Source organism: Agelaius phoeniceus, chromosome 24 (genome assembly GCF_051311805.1).
Source record: "Agelaius phoeniceus isolate bAgePho1 chromosome 24, bAgePho1.hap1, whole genome shotgun sequence".
NCBI lineage: Eukaryota > Metazoa > Chordata > Aves > Passeriformes > Icteridae > Agelaius > Agelaius phoeniceus.
This window is the reverse complement of record NC_135288.1, coordinates 8,184,879-8,205,138: the sequence shown is the minus strand read 5'-3', so window position 1 is coordinate 8,205,138 and position 20,260 is coordinate 8,184,879. Positions and strand designations below refer to the sequence as shown.

Here is a 20,260-nt window from a genome sequence, read left to right as displayed (position 1 = left end):
TCTCCATGCTTTGGAAATTCTGCTGCTTTTAAGGTTTGTCAGGGCGAGGTGGGAAATAAGAGGAATAAATTCCATGGATAATCTCTGATTAAATGAGTTTAAACACAAAAATTCCAGTAAAATCATAATTTATTCTACTGATAATTGTAATTTATCTATGAAGAGATTTTGCCAACACCATCCTAATTTAATTTTGGGACAACATGAGCATGGAATCTCTAATTCCCAGTATTTTCTGGAGTCGGTGAAGGTAAAGCTGCAATTCCAGGCAGCTGGAACACCTAAAATTGAGATCCTGGATCCCATTCTAATAGGCTGGAAAATGAAATTCCTTCATTCCCACTATGTTGTTGATTCAGTGATGCTAGGGAGCTCTCCTAGAACTTTACTGAGCTCCTGGCTCCAACTCCAGCAGTCTGGAAAACGAAATTTCCCAATTCCCGCTATTCCGCCGCCTCAGCCAGGGCATTCCCACAGCGCTCCTCCGTCCCTGCATTTCCAGCCATCCCCATTGCCCTCCCTTGAGGGCTCCTTTTACCCCTTAAACCCTTCTCAAGCTCAGCATTTCCTTTTCCTGCCGAAAAACCCCAAACCGGGAGCGGGAAGGGGCGTGGAGAAAAGCGGGAATTTCCCTCAAATGTCCCCGCCCGGAGCCGTTCTCGCTCGTGGGCCTCTCACAGCGCCCTGAGGGAAGAGAAGCTGTGAGGGGAACGGAGCCGTGAGGGGAAAGGCACCGTGAGGGGAAAGGCACAGTGAGGGGAACGGAGCCGTGAGGAAAAAGGCGCCGTGAGGGGAAAGGCACCGTGAGGGGAACGGAGCCGTGAGGGGAACGGAGCCGTGAGGGGAACGGAGCCGTGAGGGGAAAGACACAGTGAGGGGAAAGGCGCCGTGAAGGGAAAGGCACCGTGAGGGGAAAAGCGCCGTGAGGAGGAAAAAGGCGCCGTGAGGAGGAAAAAGGCACCGTGAGGGCAAAGGCGCCCTGAGGGGACAGCGCCGTGAGGGGACGGTGCCGGTGCCGGTGCCGTGAGGGAACAGCTCCCTGAGGGGGATGGCGGGAATGGCGCTTCCAAGGATTCCCTGGAATTTTCCCGCTCTCTGCTGGCTCTTGGCCATGCCTATCTCCGGCTCCCTGGGCTTGGAATGCCAGGAGCACCAATACAGCTTCCATGACAAATGCTGCAGCGACTGTGCCCCAGGTGAGTGCCCGCCGCGGGGGCTGGCATGGGAGAACCGGGCTTTAGGGAAATACCGATTTTTTTTATTAGTGTAATACCTATTTTTTAGTGTAATACTTTTTAGACTAATAAAAATAAGTTTTAAACCTCAAAATTGGAAAAATCCTCCTTTTGAGAGTGGTTTTTAACTTTTTTGGATGTTTTTCTGCTTCCTAAATGCCTCAGTCCAGGGGCATTTCCTAAACCTTTTCCTGTGACTCTGGAAGGGATATTTGGGATCCACTGGGACAAAAATTGGGGGCATTTTCCCCAATTTCAGCCCTCCCCAGCCCTTCTCAGCCGCTCCATTAAATGTTGATTTTTCCTCCTGGCTAAACTTCCAGGGCTTTTTCTCCTTAATAAAAAGCAAGAACTGCCAAATTCTGGGCACCGTTTGATCCCAAAAGATGAAATTTAGGATTTTTCCCCTCACAATCCCAACCAATCCCGATTTGTTCCCAAAGGGTATAAATTAGGATTTTTCATCTCACGAGCCCGGCCAATCCTTGGTCCCAAAGGATTAAATTTAGGATTTTCCCCCTCAGGACCCCACCGAATGTTGATTTTTGGGTGTTGATTTTTGGGTGTTTTTAGGGGAGAGGATGCGGAGTCGCTGCACGGCCTCGGCCGACACCGTGTGCTCGCCATGCCAGGACGGATATTTCAGCTCCCAGCACCACCACGGCTTCTGCAAAAGCTGCACCATCTGCAATGCCCGTGAGTGCTGGGATTTGGGGAAAAAATCCCTTTTTGGGGGGGGAAAAATCCCATTTTTTGGGGAAAAATATATCCCTTTTTTGGGGGAAAAAAATCGCTTTTTTGAGGGAAAAAGAAATGCCTTTTTGGGGGAAAAAAATCCCCTTTTGGGTGCTTTTCTGGCTGCTTCCATCTCAGTTGTGAGGGCCTACCTGAAAATCACTGTCCTCGAACAAAATTGTTGAACGATTCAGTTGTTAAATTAATTATTAATTACGAATCACTAATTAATTGTTAAATTGCTGAATTCTGCAGCTCCTAAACCCAAACCCCCAAACCCCTGAGGAGTTAACTGTTGCTGTTAATGAAGGAATTAATGAATTTCTGCCTTGGCCAGGGAAGGGCAGCGTGGAGGTGAAGCCGTGTGAGAAAACCTCGGACAGGGTCTGTGCGTGCCAGGCCGGATTCCAGCCTGCCAGGGCTGTTCCTGTGGGAAGGGGTGAGTTGGGATCTGCAATTCCCTGGGGAAGAGTTGGGATTTGGAATTCCCTTGGGAAGGGGTGAGTTGGGATCTGCAATTCCCTTGGGAAGGGGTGAGTTGGGATCTGCAATTCCCTTGGGAATAGTTGGGAATTGAGCCAGCCAGAGTTCCCTTGGGAAAGGGTGAGTTGGGATTTGGAATTCCCTTGGGAAGGGATGAGTTGGGATTTGGAATTCCCTTGGGAGGCAGGGAATTGGGATTTGGAATTCCCTTGGGAAGGGGTGAGTTGGGATTTGGAATTCCCTTGGGAATAGTTGGGATTTGAGCCAGCCAGAGTTCCCTTGGGAAGCAGGGAATTGGGATTTGGAATTCCTTGGGAAGCAGGGAATTGGGATTTGGAATTCCCTTGGGAAGCAGGGAATTGGGATCTGGAATTCCCTTGGGAAGGGGTGAGTTGGGATTTGGAATTCCCTTGGGAAGCAGTGAGTCCAGGCATGTACCAGCTAGAATTCCCTTTGGAATTCTGGGATCTGCCACCCTTCCCAAAATCCTGCCTCCCATGTGGCAGTTCCTGGCTGGAATTGTGAGATCCTCCTGGGTAATATCCAGAATGAATAATCTTGGATCATTCAGAATTCCCAGTGGATGAACCTGGGAATTCTGCCACTTCCCTGGATAATCCCTTTTTCCCCCCAGAGTGCTCCCGATGTCCTGAAGGGACTTTCTCCAGAGGAGGGAACAAGAACTGCCAGCCTTGGACCAAGTAGGAATCCTTTTTTGAGGGAAAAAATCCCTTTTGGGGGGAAAAAAAATCCTTTTTTGGGGGAAAAATCCCTTGTAGTGGCAAAAATTTCTTTTTGGGGGCAAAGTGCTCAGAGCAGCTCTGGGGGGTTCATTTTTCCAAGAAAAACCCAAATCTAGAGAAATAAATTGAAATAAACCTGGATCTAAGTGCTCTGAATCCCATCCTTTGGGATTTTTAGGATCCTGAGGGATTTTTCACCTTTTTTTAAAACCTCTTGGATGTTTTTTTGGGAACAAAAAATTCCTGTGCCAGAATCAGCTGGGAAAAAAATCCCAGATCATTTTTTATGATTTAATTATTCCTCCCATTCCTGTGGGATGTAGGCATAAAACCCTAAATCTGTAGGGCTGAAACACAGATTGGGATTGTGTGGATGGGATTTAGGAACGATTCCCTGTTGGCAAACCCTCTGGAATTTCTTTTCCAGCTGCAGCAGTGGTGGGAGGATCACGCTCCGGGCTGGCACGGGCACAGAGGACGCCCAGTGCAGCAGCAGCAGCCCTGGCAGTGCCAGCAGCCCTGGCCCGCATCCCTCTCCTGTGGAATTCCCAGAAAACGGGGACACCTCTCCTGCAGAATTCCCAGAAAACGGGGATCCCTCTCCTGTGGAATTCCCAGAAAACGGGGACCCCTCTCCCACGGGATTCCCGGAACACGGGGACCCCTTTCCCACGGGACTCCCCGAGAACAGCTCCAGGGCAGGCAGCCCCAGGGACATCCCCGCGGTTTGTCGGGACCCCGGCGGTGCCACGGAGCCTGCGTGGGGTAAGCACGGGCAGGGAGGGAGCTCTGGGGGCTGCTGGCCTGGGAAGGGAATTCCCACTTTCCCTGAGTCCCCTTCTGTATTCCACACAGCATTCCTGGATCCCACATTTCCTCTGAGCCTGCCTTCCTGGGAAGGGAACTCCCACTTCCTCTGAGTCCTCTTTGTATTCCACACAGCATTCCTGGATCCCACGTTTCAATCTGGGAAGGGAATTCCCACTTCCTCTGAGTCCTCTTTGTATTCCACACAGCATTCCTGGATCCCATATTTCAATCTGGGAAGGGAATTCCCACTTCCTCTGAGTCCCCTTCTGTATTCCACACAGCATTCCAGGATCCCACATTTCCTCTGAGTCTGCTTTCCTGGGAAGGGAACTCCCACTTCCTCTGAGTCCTCTTCTGTATTCCACACAGCATTCCTGGATCCCACATTTCAATCTGAGTCTGCTTTCCTGGGAAGGGAATTCCCATTTCCTCAAAAGCCAGACCTGAATTTCACAGAACATTCCAGGATCCCACAATCCCAGCTGGGATTGCTTTCCTGGGAAGGGAATTCCCACTCTCTCTGAATTCTTTTCTGTATTTCACACAACATTCCAGGATCCCACATTTCCAGCTTCTTGGTTTCCATGTAAAGCTGCTTTCCTGGGAAGCGAAATCCCAATTTCTCTAAAGCCATTCCTGCATTTCCCAAACATTCCAGGATCCCACGCTTCCCTGGCACCTGGACCTCTCCATTCCCAGAGTTCTGGATTCTCCCTCTGGAATCTGGGAACTCCATCCAGAACCAGGAATCTTTGTTTTTTAGGGAATTTTCCCATTCTAATTCCAGGCTCTTTATCCCTGCTCCTGCTGTGCCTGCTCCTGCTGATGGTGAGTGGAATTTCCATCCTGCTCCTGATCATCCAGGCAGCCCAGAAAAAAACCAGGAATGGGCCTGGGAGGAGCACCCAGCACAGTGAGTTTCCTTTTTATGGGATAAAAAAATAGGACAAACATTAACCAGGGCCCCCTGTTAGAAATTTGGGAATTAATAAAAGAATTCTTAATTAGGAATGCAGAGAATTCCAGAGGTTGATCCAGGTTAGGATTAGGAGCTGATTAGGAGCTCATTATCCCAAATTTTCATTCCTTCTCCCTGATTTTCCCTTGATCCTGGAATTCCCTGATTTTAGGCCAGGAATTCTCTTCCTGGCAGGATCCAGAAGCAACTTCCAAGAGTAAAATGGGAATTTTTTTTTGCCTCCATGGAAATTGAAATGTCCTGAATTCTCCTGCAAACTTGGGAAAGGTCTGGCTGAGGAGAGCTGAGCTCTAAAATCGGGATTAAGTGGCAAAATTGAGCTCTAAAATCGGGACTAAGTGGCACAAGTGAGTTTTAAAATCGGGATTCAGGGGCAAAGCTGAGCTCTAGCATCAGGCTCAGTCCTGTCCCCTCCTGTTCTCACCCTGGGACCATTCCCTGTTTTCCAGAGGAGAGGAGCTGCAGGATTCCCATCCAGGAGGAGCAGATCGATTCCAACTCCAGCCTGATCAAAAACTGACACCAGAACTCCCACCCTGGCCTGGTCCTGCTCTTCTGAGCCCACTGAGCCCAGGGAGCGCTGGGGATAATTAGGATTTCCTTAATTAGGAGTTAATTGGAGGCTGGTTTAACTACTTGATTAACTCAAGATCTCCCTTTGGAATTTGGGAGAATTCCTGAGGGAATTTTCTGTGGATTTTTTTTCCCTTTGGGCAAATCCTTGAGCTCTAAAATCAGGATTAAATGGCAAAGCTGGGCTCTAAAATCAGGATTAAAGGGCAAAGCTGGGCTCTAAAATCAGGATTAAAGGGCAAAGCTGGGCTCTGAAATCAGGATTAAAGGGCAAAGCTGGGCTCTGAAATCAAGATCAAGTGGCAGATCTGAGCTCTAAAAAAACCAAACCAGGATCAAGTGACAAAGCTGAGCTCTAAATCAGGATTAAGTCAATCCACACTTCACCAAATGAATTTTTCCTCTCTAATTGCATTCCCACAAATTGGGACAGGAGATTTTTTGGGAGCAAATCCCAAACTCTGGAATGTCTGGGAGGAGCCTGAAGTGTCCTTTTGCTGAATTTGAAATGTTTCCCTGGAAATTCCAGAAAAATTGATTTTTTTATCATTTAGGAGAGATTTTCCCTCCAACTATCAGGAGAAAACTCCTCAAAAAATGGGAATTTTAAACCCATATCCCAAAATATCCCAAAACATCCAGCAGGGAATGGATGCAGGGATCCCAGAGGTGTTTAAATCCATGGATTTGGAAGATGTGGGATTTTCTTTATATGTTATACATATCCAAGGGGGTTTATACAATGTATAGGAAGGTTTGTATCGTGTACAAAGGGGCATTTGGGGGAATAAAATTCTGGAAAAACAAATCCTGGTGTGTGTTTGGGGAAAAATAGGGAAATTCCAGGAAAATGGGAGAGCCTGGGAAGGGAGGGGGGACATTCAGGGAAAGGTTGGGCTGGGTTTAGGGCAAGGCTGGGATGGATGAGCTGAACTTTGTCATTTGAAAATCCACCTGGGAAATGACAAATAATCACATTCCTGAGGGGGAAAAAAATCCCCTTTTTCCTTGGAAAAGAATGACAAATAATCACATTCCTGAGGGGGAAAAAAAATCCCCTTTTTCCTTGGATAATAATCACATTCCTGAGGGGGAACATCCCCTTTTTCCTTGGGTAATAATCACACTCATGAGGGGGAAAAATCCCCTTTTTCCTTGGAAAAGAATGACAAATAATCACATTCCTGAGGGGGAAAATCCCCCTTTTCCTTGGATAATAATCACATTCATGAGGGGAAAAAAATCCCCCTTTTCCTTGGATAATAATCACATTCCTGTGGGGGAAAATCCCATCTTTCCTTGGGTAATAATCACATTCCTGAGGGGGAAAATCCCCTTTTTCCTTGGATAATAATCACATTCCTGAGGGGGAAAATTCCCCTTTTTCCTTGGAAAAGAATGACAAATAATCACATTCCTGAGGGGAAAAAAATCCCCTTTTTCCTTGGATAATAATCACATTCCTGAGGGGGAAAATTCCCCTTTTTCCTTGGAAAAGAATGACAAATAATCACATTCCTGAGGGGGAAAATCCCATTTTTCCTTGGGTAATAATCACATTCCTGAGGGAAAAAAGTCCCCTTTTTCCTTGGAAAAGAATGACAATCACATTCCTGAGGGGGGAAAATCCCATTTTCCCCTGGATAATAACCATATTCCTGAGGGGAAAAAAATCTCATTTTTTCCCTGGATTATAATCACATTCATGAGGTGAAAAAATCACAATTTTTCCTGCATAATAATTGTATTTCTGTGGGGAAAAAAATCCAGTTTTTCCCTGGATAATAATCCCATTCATCAGGGGGAAGAAATCCCATTTTTCCTTGGAAAAAATGACAGATAATCTCATTCCTGAGGAGGAAAAAATTCCTGGTTTTCCCTGGATAATTATCACATTCCTGAGGGGAAAAAAAAATCACATTTTTTTCCTGGATAATAATCACATTCATGAGGGGGAAAAAAACAAATTTTCCCTGGATAAGAACTGTATTCCTCTGGGGGAAAAAAATCAATTTTTTCCTGGTTAAGAATTGTATTCCTGAAGGAAAAAAAAATCCCATTTTCCCCTGGATAATAATCACATTCCTTGGGGAAAAAAATCCCCTTTTTTCCTTGGAAAAGAATGACAAATAATCACATTCCTGAAGGGAAGAAAAATCCAATTTTTCCTTGGATAATAGTTGTATTTCTGTGGGAAAAAAATCCCATTTTTCCTTGGAAAAAAAAGACAAATAATCTCATTCCTGAGGGGAAAAAATCCAGTTTTTCCCTGGATGAGAACTGTATTCCTGTGGGGAAAAAAAAAATCCCATTTTTCCCGGGATACTAATCATATTCATGAGGGGGAAAAATCCTATTTTTCCTTGGAAAAGAATGATAAATAATCTTATTCATGAGGAGAAAAAAAATTCCCATTTTTTCCTGGATAATAATCACATTCCTTAGGGGGAAAACCCCCTTTTTCCCTAGATAAGAACTGTATTCCTGAGGGGAAAAAAAAATCTCATTTTTGCCTGGAAAATAATCACACTCCTAAGGGGGAAAAAAATCTCATTTTTCCTTGGAAAAAAGGACAAATAATCACATTCCTGAGGGGGGAAAAAAATCCCATTTTTCCCTTGGAAATAAATGACAAATAATCACACTCCTGAGGGGAAAAAAAATCCCAGTTTTCCTTGGAAAAGAATGACAAATAATCACATACCAGAGGGAAAATAATCCCAGTTTTCCTTGGATAATAATCACATTCCTGAGGGGGAAAATCTCATTTTTCCCTGGAAAATAATTGTATTCCTGTGGTAAAAAAATCCCATTTTTCCTTGGAAACAACAACAAATAATCACATTCCTGAAGGAAAAAAATCCCTTTTTCCCCTGGATATTTTACCCTTCACCTTCCAAATAAATCCCCCATATTTCTCCAATTTTGGATAAAAACTGAACCAAAATTAACAACATTTGAACCACCCTAAAAAAATCCAAATAAATTCAATTTTCCCCTTCTTGCCAAACCTTCCCATCTACAAATTGACCATTTCCCTTCATTTTCCAAGAAGAAAATAATTCCTAATTAATTTTTAATTAACCAGCAGCAATCATTTTAATTTTTTTAAATCCTCCTTTAGATCATAAATTTTTTTCTCTTCACTTCCTGCTTTGTGTGTTTGCCTTTTTTGGCTCTCCCGGTGACGAATTTTCCGTTGCCGTTATCTCCAGATTTTTTTATCTCCTGAACTCAATTTTGACTCAATTTTGCCACCAGAAGCGGAAAAAAAACCTCACAGGAGATGCTTGGGGCCAGACTTGGGATTTTTCCAGGTTTTTTCTGCATTTTCCTGGATTTTTTCCTGTATTTTTCCCATTTTTTGCTGGTTTTTCCATTTCCCCCCAGGATTTTTACAGTTTTTTTTCTGGGTTTTTTTTTCCCCATTTTTTTCCAGGGTTTTTTCCAGGTTTCCTTCTAGGGAATTCCAAATTTTTAGGATTTTCCTCATGGACACACCCAGTTTTGAACCAAATAAAGGGGAATTTTTCCAATTTAGAAGCACAAAAGGGGAATTCTCCATTGGAGGTTCTGGGAATGTCGGATTTTTTTGGATTTTCCTCATGGAGAAACCAAATTTGGGAGCAAAAAATGGGAATTTTCCGTAGGGGAAGACAGGGTGGGTGTTGGGGAGGGATCCTGGGATTTGGATGGATTTAACTCCAGGTTTACATTGGATAGAAATTGTATTCCTGAGGGGAAAAAAATCCCATTTTTCCTTGGATAATAATTGTATTTCTGAGAGAAAAAAATCCCATTTTCCCCTGGATAATAACTGCATCCTTGAGGGAAGGAATTCCCATTTTTCTTTGGATAATAATCAAAATCCTGAAGGGAAAAAAATCCCATTTTCCCCTGGATAATAATCACATTCCTGGGGGGAAAAATCCCATTTGTATTCCTGGGGAAAAAAATCCCAATTTCCCTTGGATACTGGTTGTATTCTGAGGGAAAAAAATCCCATTTTTCCCTGGATAATAATTGCATTTCTGAGGAGGGAAAAGACCCATTTTTCCCTGGGTAATAATTGCATTTCTGAGGGGGGGAAAAATCCCATTTTCTCCTGGATAATAATTGTGTTTCTGGGGGACAAAATGCCCATTTTTCCTTGGATAATAATCACAATCCTGAGGGGGAAAAAATATCCCATTTTTCCCTGGATAATAATTGCATTCCTGAGGGAAAAATAATCCCATTTTTCCTTGGATAATAATTAAATAAGAAATATTTCCTTGGATAATAATTAAATAAGAAAAAAAAATCCCATTTTTCCCTGGATAATAATCACATTCCTGAGGAGAAAAAAATTCCCATTCTTCCCTGGGTAATAATTGCATTTCTGAAGGGGAAAATAACCCAGTTTTCCTTGGATAAGAACTGTATTCCAGAGGGGAAAATAATCCCATTTTTCCTTGGAAAATAACTTCATTCCTGAGGGAAAAAATTCCCATTTTCCCTGGATAATAATTGCAATCTTGGGAGGAAAAGAATCCCTTTTTTTTCCTGGATAATGATTATACTTCTGGGGGATAAAATCCCGTTTTCCCCTGGATAATAATTGTATTCCAGAGGGGAACAAATCCCATTTTTCCCTCGGTGATAATTGCATTTCTGAGGGGGAAAAAAATCCCATTTTTCTTTGGATAATAATCATGACCCTGAGGGGGGAAAAAAAATCCCATTTTTTCCTTGATAATAATTGTATTTCTGGGGGATGAAATGCCCATTTTTCCTTGGATAATAATCACAATCCTGAGGGGGAAAAATTCCCATTTTTCCCTGGATAATAATTGCATTTATGAGGGGAAAAACCCCCATTTTTCCCTGGATAATAATTGTATTTCTGCGGGATAAAACCCCATTTTTCCCTGGATAATAATTGTATTTCTGCAGGATAAAACCCCATTTTTCCCTGGATAATAATTGTATTTCTGAAGGGGAAAAAATCTCATTTTTCTTTTGGATACTAACTGTATTCTGAGGGAAAAGAAATCCCATTTTCCCTGGACAATAATTGTGTTTCTGTGGGGAAAATATCCCATTTTTCTTTGGGTAATAATCACAATTCTGAGGGAAGAAAATCCCATTTTTCCCAAGCCCCGCTGGCCACAATTCCCACATTTCCAGAGCCTTTCCATGGAGATTCCCGCAGCCCTTCCCCTCTCCCTCAGCTCCGACCTTTCCTGGGGTGCCGGACGCCCCCGTCCCGTCTGGGCCAGGCCTAAAGGGCTCTGAGCCCAGCCTAAGGGACCTTGATTCCCCCAGCCCAGGGGATTTTCCCTCCAAAACTCCTGGGAATGGGAACATCCACGGATTTCTCCCAAGGTGGGAACGAAAACTCCACCATGGGGGGCGGAAACCATGGCAGAGCTGGGCCTTGCTGGGCTTAAGCCGGGCCTAAGAGCTCTGAAACCCTCCTGTGAGCGACTTTGTCACGGCAGGACGAGCTCGGGGTTTCTTTTCTGCCCTAATCAGAAGAAAATCAGCAAAAATTCAGCGTCAGGAAACCAAAACCGCGGCTGACACCGTCCCGGGGCTGCTGACGTGAGCTCCCAGCGCTGGTTTCCTTTTCTTGGGGCGTTGTTCCTTTTTTGGGGTTGGTTTCCTTTTCTTGGGGCGTTGTTCCTTTTTTGGGGTTGGTTTCCTTTATTTTGGGGGGTTGTTCCTTTTTTGGGGTTGGTTTCCTTTATTTTGGGGTGATTTCTTTGTTTTGGGGTAGTTTCTTTTTATTTTCTCCCAAATCTCATCATTTGGGCGGCTCCAGGAAAGGGGGAGATGGGGGTGATGTGGGCACAGGAGAATTCCCAGGAATTCTTGGGGTTGGGAAAGCTCAGTAGGGTCAGAGGGATCCTCACCCTGAGGCCACATCCAGGAAGTGCCTGGAAACCTCCAGGGACGGGAATTCCACCCTTTTCTGTGAGGAAATCCCAATCCCTGGCACAATTTGAGGTCATTTCCCCTCATCCTATCCCAAAACCCGACCCCCATCTGGCTCCAACCCCAAATTCCTCAAAAATCCCTTGAGGAATATTCATGAGGATATGCCCATGTTCTCATGGACAGAGCTCTGGGAATCCTTGGATTTTTCCCAAATCCCATCCTTGAGGGTTTGGGAGCCCCAGGGTGTGGAGAAGGGATTTGATCTGGGACATTTTTCTCTCTTTTCCATCCCAGTTTGGAATTTAGGGTTGGAATTTGCCCTGATCCCCAGGAGAAGGCAGGGCTGTGATCAGTGGGGCTTTTGGGAGGGATTCTGGGGTTTTGATGGATTTGGGGTGAGGATTTCACTCCAGCTTCCTGGGAATGCTCTGATTTTTTGGAATTTTCCTCATGGAGTCTCCCCTTTTGGAGCCCAAAGAGGGGAACCTTTCATGGCGTGTGTTGACTGAGTTTTTGGGAAGGATCCCGGGGTTTTGATGGATTTGGGGTGAGGATTTCTGGGAATGTCTGGGATTTCTGGGAATGTCTGGGATTTCTGGGAGTGTCACTTCAGCTTTCTGGGAGTGTCAGATTGTTCAGGGTTTTCCCTGTGGAGACCCCAGGTTTGCAGCCCAGAGAGGGGAAGGGTTTTTGGGCAGGGCAGGGCACTGAGCTGAGCTGGGCTGGGCTGAGCTGAGCTGAGCTGGGCTGAGCTGGGCTGAGCTGAGCTGGGCTGGGCTGAGCTGGGCTGAGCTGGGCTGAGCTGGGCTGGGCTGAGCTGGGCTGAGCTGAGCTGGGCTGAGCTGGGCTGAGCTGGGCTGGGCTGGGCTGAGCTGAGCTGAGCGTGCGAGCCCCGAGCAGCTGAAGGGAAATGTCAGCAGCCAGAGGCGGAGCTGCTGAGAAAACCCCGCAGGCGAGGCAGGGAGATGACGGGGCCGATAAATCCGATCATCAATCCGATAAATCCGATAAATCCGATAAATCCGATAAATCCGAAAGGTCAGCGCTGCCTCCGAGCTCCGGGAGCGGCTCGGCCTCGGATGTGAGCGGAAAGTTCCATCACCTGACGGGGCCAGGTGCCTCAAAGGGCAAAACCCGACAAAGAGCAGAGAAAAAATCCCCAAGGGGTTTAAAAAAAAGGAGAAATAAAGAATTAAATTGGTGGTTTTGGAGTGAGAAACGGCAGCTGGGAGGGGAAGGGCTGGGAGCGGGTTAGGGAATGGTTGGGATGGGTTTAGGGAAAGGTTGGGATGGGTTTAGGGAATGGTTGGGTTGGGAAAGAGGGAAAGGTTGGGACGGGTTTAGGGAAAGGTTTGGATGGGTTTAGGGAAAGTTGGGATGGGTTTAGAAAAGGTTGGGATGGGATGGGTTTAGGGAAAGGTTGGGATGGGGTTTAGAGAAAGGTTCTCCCCAGAGGGTGGCTGGCATGAATTTCAGGGAAAGAGGATGATTGGGATGGGTTTTAGGGAAAGTTGGGATGGATTTTAGGGATGGATGGATGGACGGATGGATGATGGATGGATGGATGGATGATGGATTTTAGGGATGGATGGATTTTAGGGATGAATGGATGGATTTTAGGGATGGATGGATGGATGGATGGATGGATGGATTTTAGGGATGGATGGATGGATGGATGGATGGATGGATGGATGGATGGATGGATGGATGGATGGATTTTAGGGATGGATGGATGGATTTAGGGATGGATGGATTTTAGGGATGGATGGATGGATGGATGGATGGATGGATGGATGGATGGATCTTAGGGATGGATGGATGGATGGATCTTAGGGATGGATGGATGGATCTTAGGGATGGATGGATGGATGGATTTTAGGGATGGATGGATGGATTTTAGGGACGGATGGATGGATTTTAGGGATGGATGGATTTTAGGGATGGATGGGTGACTCCATGGCTGGGATCCCCAGAGCATTTCCAGCTGCCCCATCCCTGCAGTGCCCGGGCCAGCAGGAGCTCTCTGCCATGAGCTGATTTCCCTCCCAGCCCACCCATTTCCAACCCCACAATGTCACCCCTTTAACCCTCCATGGCCCTAAACCCCATTTTTTGGGGGGGGGCCACCCCTTTTCCTGCCCCCACCTCAGCCTGGACCCAAACCTTCTCCCCGCCCCCCCAGAAAGAACACACAGGAAGAGCTCGGCCACAAAAACCCCGGCGCCTCCTCCGCAGGGTGACAGGGACCTGGTGACACTGCCGGGTGAGACTGCTGGGGTGACACTGCCTGGTGACACTGCTGGGGTGACACGGCTGGGGTGGCACTGCTGGGGTGGCACTGCTCGAGTGACACTGCTGGGGTGACACTGCTGGCGTGACACTGCTGGGGTGGCACTGCCTGGTGACACTGCTGGGGTGGCACTGCTGGGTGACACTGCTGGGGTGACACTGCTCTGGTGGCACTGCTGGGGTGACACTGCTGGGGTGACACTGCCTGGTGACACTGCTGGGGTGACACTGCCTGGTGACACTGCTGGGGTGGCACTGCTCAAGTGACACTGCTCTGGTGGCACTGCTGGGGTGACACTGCTGGGTGAGACTGCTGGGGTGGCACTGCTGGGGTGACACTGCCTGGTGACACTGCTGGGGTGACACTGCTGGGTGAGACTGCTGGGTGAGACTGCTGGGGTGACACTGCTGGGGTGACACTGCTGGGTGAGACTGCTGGGTGAGACTGCTGGGGTGACACTGCTGGGGTGGCACTGCCTGGTGACACTGCTGGGGTGGCACTGCTGGGGTGACACTGCTCTGGTGGCACTGCTCTGGTGACACTTCTCTGGTGGCACTGCCAGGACATGGCCAGGGCCCGGCTGTGGCTGCTGCTGGCGTTGCTGGCCGGGCTCTGGCCGGGGCCGGGCCAGGCTGGGCAGTGCCGGGATGGGGAGCTCAGGCTGGTCTGGGGAGATGACACCAAGTGCTGCCCCAAGTGCACCTGGAAGGCAGGTGAGAGGGGACTGGGGGGAAATGGGGGAAACTGGGGGAAAATTGGGGGGAAATTGTGTGTAAATGTGGGTAATTGTGTGAATATTGCATGTAAATGGGGGGAATTATGTGTAAATGTGGGTAGTTGTGTGTAAATGTGGGTAATTGTGTGTAAATCATGGGTAAATGTGGATAATTGTGTGAAAATTGTGGGTAAATGGGGTAAATTGTGTGTAATTGTATGTAATGTGTGTAAATGTGGGTAATTGTGTATAAATTGTTTGTAAATTATGTGTAATTGTACGTAATGTGTGTAAATGTGGGTAATTGTGTATAAATTGTGTGTAAATTGTGTGTAATTGTACGTAATGTGTGTAAATGTGGGTAATTGTGTATAAATTGTTTGTAAATTGTGTGTAATTGTATGTAATGTGTGTAAATGTGGGTAATTGTGTATAAATTGTGTGTAAATTGTGTGTAATTGTATGTAATGTGTGTAAATTGTGTGTAAATTGGTGTGCATTGTGTGTAAATGGGGCTAAATGCCTGTAATTGTGTTTCTCTTTCCCTGGGAATATGAAGGACAATTTTTGGGATTCCTTTTCCCAGGAAAAGTCTCTTTCCCTGCAATGGGAGGTTGCTCCAGACCCTTCCCCGTGTCTGGGAGTTCCTTTGGAACGGGAATTCCTTTGGAAGGGAATTTGTAGGGAACAGCAGCATTAACCCCTTCCCTGCCGCAGAAAACCCCGCGCCCTGTGAGGCTCCGGACCTGGACTGCCGGTGTCCCCCGGGGTACAGCTGCTCCGGGGAGCCCTGCCTGTACTGCAGGAAACTGCCCCCGTGCCCAGCGGGGCAGGAGCTCGGCAGGATTGGTAATGGGAACGGGAATGGGAACGGGAATGGGGCTGGGAATGGGGCTGGGAATGGGGCTGGGAATGGGGCTGGGATTGGGGATGAGCCCTGCCTGTACTGCAGGAAACTGCCCCCGTGCCCAGTGGGGCAGGAGCTCGGCAGGATTGGTAATGGGAATGGGAACGGGAATGGGAATGGGGCTGGGATTGGGGCAGGGAATGGGGATGGGGATGGGAATGGGGCTGGGGCTGAGCCCTGCCTGTACTGCAGGAAACTGCCCCCGTGCCCAGCGGGGCAGGAGCTCAGCAGGATTGGTAATGGGAATGGGAATGGGAATGGGGCTGGGAATGGGAATGGGAATGGGGATGGGGCTGGGAACGGGAATGGGGCTGGGGATGAGCCCTGCCTGTACTGCAGGAAACTGCCCCCGTGCCCAGCGGGGCAGGAGCTCAGCAGGATTGGTAATGGGAACGGGAATGGGAATGGGAACGGGGCTGGGAATGGGAATGGGAATGGGGATGGGATTGGGGATGGGAATGGGGCTGGGGATGGGAATGGGGCTGGGAATGGGGATGGGAATGGGAACGGGGCTGGGAATGGGGATGGGATTGGGATTGGGGATGAGCCCTGCCTGTACTGCAGGAAACTGCCCCCGTGCCCAGCAGGGCAGGAGCTCAGCAGGATTGGGAATGGGAATGGGGCAGGGAATGGGGCTGGGAACGGGAATGGGACAGGGAATGGGACAGGGAATGGGAATGGGACAGGGAATGGGACAGGGAATAGGACAGGGAATGGGGCAGGGAATGGGGCAGGGAAGAGGGCAGGGAATGGGAATGGGACAGGGAATGGGACAGGGAATGGGGATGGGACAGGGAATAGGGCAGGGGATGGGGCAGGGAATGGGGCAGGGAATGGGGATGGGACAGGGAATAGGGCAGGGGATGGGGCAGGGAATGGGGCAGGGAATGGGGCAGGGAATGGGGCAGGGAATGGGGCAGGGAATGGGGCAGGGAATGGGGCAGGGAATGGGGATGGGAATGGGAATGGGACAGGGATGAGGAGCAGCCCTGGCTGTCCCACATTTGGGATCTCAGCCATTCCCATCCCTTTTCCCTGCAGGAAGTCTGAATTTCTTCTTTGAGTGCAAACCCTGCGAGAACGGCACCTTCTCCAGCAGCGGGAACGGCTGGTGCCACAACTGGACCAAGTATGGAGCAGCCAATAATCAATAATCACTAATCCATAATTATTGCTAGGAATGTGTTTTCCTTCTTTGAAAATAGAAATAATAATATTAATAATGAGAATAAGATTGGGCTGAATATGGGTTTATTGATATTCCCCTTATTTGGGAAAAAAAAAATAGACTGGGTTTTTTTCCCCCTTTGAAATCAGGGAATAAAAATAAGAAGAATATCATAATAATAGTAATAGTTATAATAATATAATACCAATTCATATTGAAATACCAATTAATATATTCAATACTGCCATTAGAAAATCAAATTGAGTCCAAGATGGTGATCATACGATTAATTGATTAATTTTTTAATTAAGCAAGACCTGGCATTTCTCTTCTTAGTCTCAAGGCAGAGCTTAAGCCAAACTCCCAGCTTAAAGTCAAGAAAAATTATTCCCAGCAGGGAAATCCATGGAAAAACAAAGGGGCCCAAAGTGCGGGGTGGGGAAGAGGCGAGGGAGGCGCGGGGCGGGGAGGGCGGCCGGGAATGGGAATTTCGGGGGTGCCGAGCTCGCCCTTCCCCAGCTGCGAGAGCCGCGGCTCCGTCACGCACCGGGAGGGGAACAGCACCCACGACTCCGTGTGCGGCCCGCGCGGCCCTGCCCTGCAGCCAGGTACCCCGAACCCGAACCCCGAAATCCCAAACCCTGAACCCCAAAATCCCAAACCCGAACCCCAAAATCCCAAACCCTGAACCCCAAACCCTGAACCCAAACCCCGAACCCCGAACCCCAAACCCGAACCCAAACCCCGAACCCCAAACCCCGAACCCCAAACCCCAACCCCAAACCCGGGCCCTTCCCTGTCCCGCCGTGCCCAGCCTGGAAACGCTCCCGGGAAGCGGCTGCTCTGTAAAACGTCACCGCTGTCCTCCCCTCTGCCTCCTCCTGTTCCTTCCTCCTCTTCCCTTGCCCTTCCTTCCCTATTTCCTCTTCCCCCTCCTTCCTTCTCGTCTTTCCCTTCCATCTTCCCTTGCCTCTTCCTCATCCCATTTCTTCTTTCCTTTTCCTCCTGCTCCTGCTCCTTCTCCTCCTTCTCTTTTCTCCTTTTTAAATTTCCTTCCCTGCTCCCTTTCTTCTCCTTTGCCCTTTTCCTTTTCCCTTCTCCCTTTCCCTCTCTTTTCCTTTTCCTCCTCCTCCTTCTCTTTTCTCCTTTTTTCATTTCCTTCCCTGCTCCCTTTTTCTTTTCCCTTTTTCCCTTTTCCCTTTTTCCCTTTCCCCCATTTCCATCCCATCCCACAACTCCCTCACCTCAGATCCTCTCCCACCTCCCCTTTCCCACAAAACCCCAAAATCCATCCCTGAACTCCCTGGGAAGATCTCCCTTGGCAGAACACCCCCAGCCCGGGAATGCGTTCATTGTTAATGAAGCGCCGTTAATTGCAGCCCCGGTAGCGCTGGAATTCCCCTCCAGCACCATCCTGGCCATCCTGGTGGCCGCGGCCGTGTTCGTGCTCGTCCTGCTCACGTTCCTGCTGCACTTCTGCATCTGGAGCCTCCACAGGGACCCCAAACTCCTGCTCGGGGGTGAGGGAATGGTGGGATGAAACCTGGGAATGGTGGGATGAAACCTGGGAATGGTGGGATGAAACCTGGGAATGGTGGGATAAAACCTGGGAATGGATGGGATAAAACCTGGGAATGGTGGGATAAAACCTGGGAATGGATGGCATAAAACTTGGGAATGGATGGGATAAAACCTGGGGATGGATGGGATAAAACCTGGGAATGGTGGGATAAAACTTGGGAATGGATGGGATAAAACCTGGGGATGGATGGGATAAAACTTGGGAATGGTGGGATGAAACCTGGGGATGGATGGGAAAAAACCTTGGGATGGATGGGATAAAACCTGGGGTTGAATAGGTAAAATGTGGGATTGAATGGGATAAAATCTGGATGGGATAAAAGGATGGAATCAGTGGGATAAATCCGGATTTCCTCTGGGATTTGGGGCAGGTTTTTCCCGCTGGGTTTTCCTGAGCTGAGTTTGACTTTTCCCCGTTCCCAGCCGCAGATTCGGGCCCGACCTTCCCGCGGCTGCCGCCGAATGCGCTGGAATCCTCCAGCATCCAATTCCCGGAGGAGGAGCACGGGGACAAGAGCGAGGAGAAGCTCTCGGTGCTGTCCTTCAGGGTCTACAGCGAGCTCCGATAGGGACGCGATGGGGAGGGATCGGCCCCGGACCCGGGAACGCCGGGCTGGGATCCCCAAACCCCACCCGGCAGCTTCTGCCTGGGAAACGGGCCGGGCTCAGGGCTTTGGGGTTGGTTTTCCCTAAAAAAAGTGGAATTTCAGGATAAATCCTGCTGGGGGCAGTTCAGGAGGAGAGGAGCAGGGATTGCACAGGGTATCCTGATTTTCAGGAGTGGGAACGGCGGCCACGTCATCTCCTGCTCTTCCCACATCATCTCCTGCTCTTCCCACGTCATCTCCTGCTCTTCCCACGTCATCTCCTGCTCTTCCCACATCATCTCCTGCTTTCCCCACATCTGCTTTTCCTCCATCTCCTGGTTTTCCCCTCATCTCCTGCTGTTCCCATATCATCTCCTGCTTTTCCCCCACATCATCTCCTGCTTTTCCTCCATTTCCTGATTTTCCCTCAGTTTTCCAGCCCTGCCCCATTGGGTCATTCCCAACCCCATTCCAGCCTCTCCCGACCCCATTCCCGCTCCCACCCAAAGATTCCCTTGGGAAGCTCCTCCTGTGCCACCCGGGATTTTCCTGGAACATTTCCAAGGAAAATCAGGAAAAGAAGGGAGTGAACTCATCCAGGGACTGGTCAGAGCTCTGGAAAAAATGGAGGGAATGGGAAAAAATCCTGGCAAACGCTCCCAGGTGGGATTTGGGGATTTCTGATCCCTGTGGGGCCCTTTGCACTTTGGATATTCCAAGATTTTTGATGTTTGGAAGTTTTTGGGGCTGGCTCCCTGTGGAGATGCCAGTGCCAACATCTGTATTGATAGCTATTGATAATTAGGGATAATTAGGGATAATCCAGGACGAGTTTCTCATGGAAATCTTGGTTTCTCAGTGGAAATCCATGGAAATCCCTGGGATTTCAGAGGAATTGCTCATGGATTTAAACCTCTGCTGGAGGATCCCTGGAGTTTGTGCTGGGAGCTCTGGGAATGTTCCCCTGGGGAAGGAATGGGGCAAGGGAGGGAGGGACAGACACTGGGAATGGAAAAGGGCGGGGTGGGATCAGGAATTTGGGAAAATCCCTCCCTGGAACTTTCCAGAGGCTCCCTGGAATTCCAGCAGCTTTCCCTGGACTTGGGGTCGGGGTCACAGCTGGGGATTCCTGCAGGAACAGAGACCCCAAAAGCTGCTCTGGGAGGTTTCTGATTCCCTGGGAAAAACTGGGGAATTCCAAAGAAAAATTCATTTGAATCAAATTTTTTGCTTTTGGGGTTTTTATTTGATTGGGTTTCCAGCCTCATTCCCAACACAATCCTGAGGAATCCCAGCCTCCTTCCCCCCTTTGGAATTTCATCCCAAACCTGGGGAGAACAGAACCATCTTTGGGCTCACAGGAAAACCTCTCAGGAAAGGAAAAAAAGGGGGAAAAAAAATTCCCATTTTTGGGGAATCAAAATTCCTCCTCCAGGAGCAGAGATCTGGATCAGGGAATGGGAAGAACATCCCAAAAAAAGCCATGGAATTCCATCCAAAGCCCGGCTTTACTTCCCCTTTTCCCAAGCCTC

General features: G+C 48.3%; 2 protein-coding genes across 2 annotated transcripts; both read left to right on the top strand.

Moving 5' to 3' along the window:
- The first annotated feature begins 111 nt into the window (after positions 1 to 111).
- Positions 112 to 6,366, top strand: TNFRSF4 (TNF receptor superfamily member 4). The gene is made up of 7 exons (XM_077190181.1): positions 112 to 1,196; positions 1,809 to 1,931; positions 2,308 to 2,409; positions 3,088 to 3,154; positions 3,624 to 3,961; positions 4,794 to 4,919; positions 5,435 to 6,366. Exons 1-7 carry the CDS (start codon positions 1,049 to 1,051, stop codon positions 5,503 to 5,505), a joined length of 975 nt encoding a protein of 324 aa, XP_077046296.1. The 5' UTR covers positions 112 to 1,048; the 3' UTR covers positions 5,506 to 6,366.
- A 7,958-nt stretch (positions 6,367 to 14,324) lies between these two features.
- TNFRSF18 (TNF receptor superfamily member 18) lies at positions 14,325 to 19,951 on the top strand. The gene is made up of 6 exons (XM_054647867.2): positions 14,325 to 14,483; positions 15,203 to 15,334; positions 16,434 to 16,521; positions 17,080 to 17,168; positions 17,940 to 18,080; positions 18,565 to 19,951. The coding sequence occupies exons 1-6, from the start codon at positions 14,336 to 14,338 to the stop codon at positions 18,708 to 18,710; spliced, it is 744 nt and encodes a 247-aa protein (XP_054503842.2). The 5' UTR covers positions 14,325 to 14,335; the 3' UTR covers positions 18,711 to 19,951.
- The last annotated feature ends 309 nt before the right edge of the window (positions 19,952 to 20,260 follow it).

Coding starts and splice junctions, on each gene's coding strand:
- TNFRSF4 (XM_077190181.1), top strand. CDS start 1,049: ATGGCGGGAATGGCGCTTCCAAGGATTCCCTGGAATTTTCCCGCTCTC. Junction 2,410..3,087: donor GGCTGTTCCTGTGGGAAGGG/GTGAGTTGGGAT, acceptor TTTTCCCCCCAG/AGTGCTCCCGATGTCCTGAA. Junction 3,155..3,623: donor AACTGCCAGCCTTGGACCAA/GTAGGAATCCTT, acceptor TTTCTTTTCCAG/CTGCAGCAGTGGTGGGAGGA.
- TNFRSF18 (XM_054647867.2), top strand. CDS start 14,336: ATGGCCAGGGCCCGGCTGTGGCTGCTGCTGGCGTTGCTGGCCGGGCTC. Junction 14,484..15,202: donor CAAGTGCACCTGGAAGGCAG/GTGAGAGGGGAC, acceptor TCCCTGCCGCAG/AAAACCCCGCGCCCTGTGAG. Junction 17,169..17,939: donor CGGCCCTGCCCTGCAGCCAG/GTACCCCGAACC, acceptor CGTTAATTGCAG/CCCCGGTAGCGCTGGAATTC.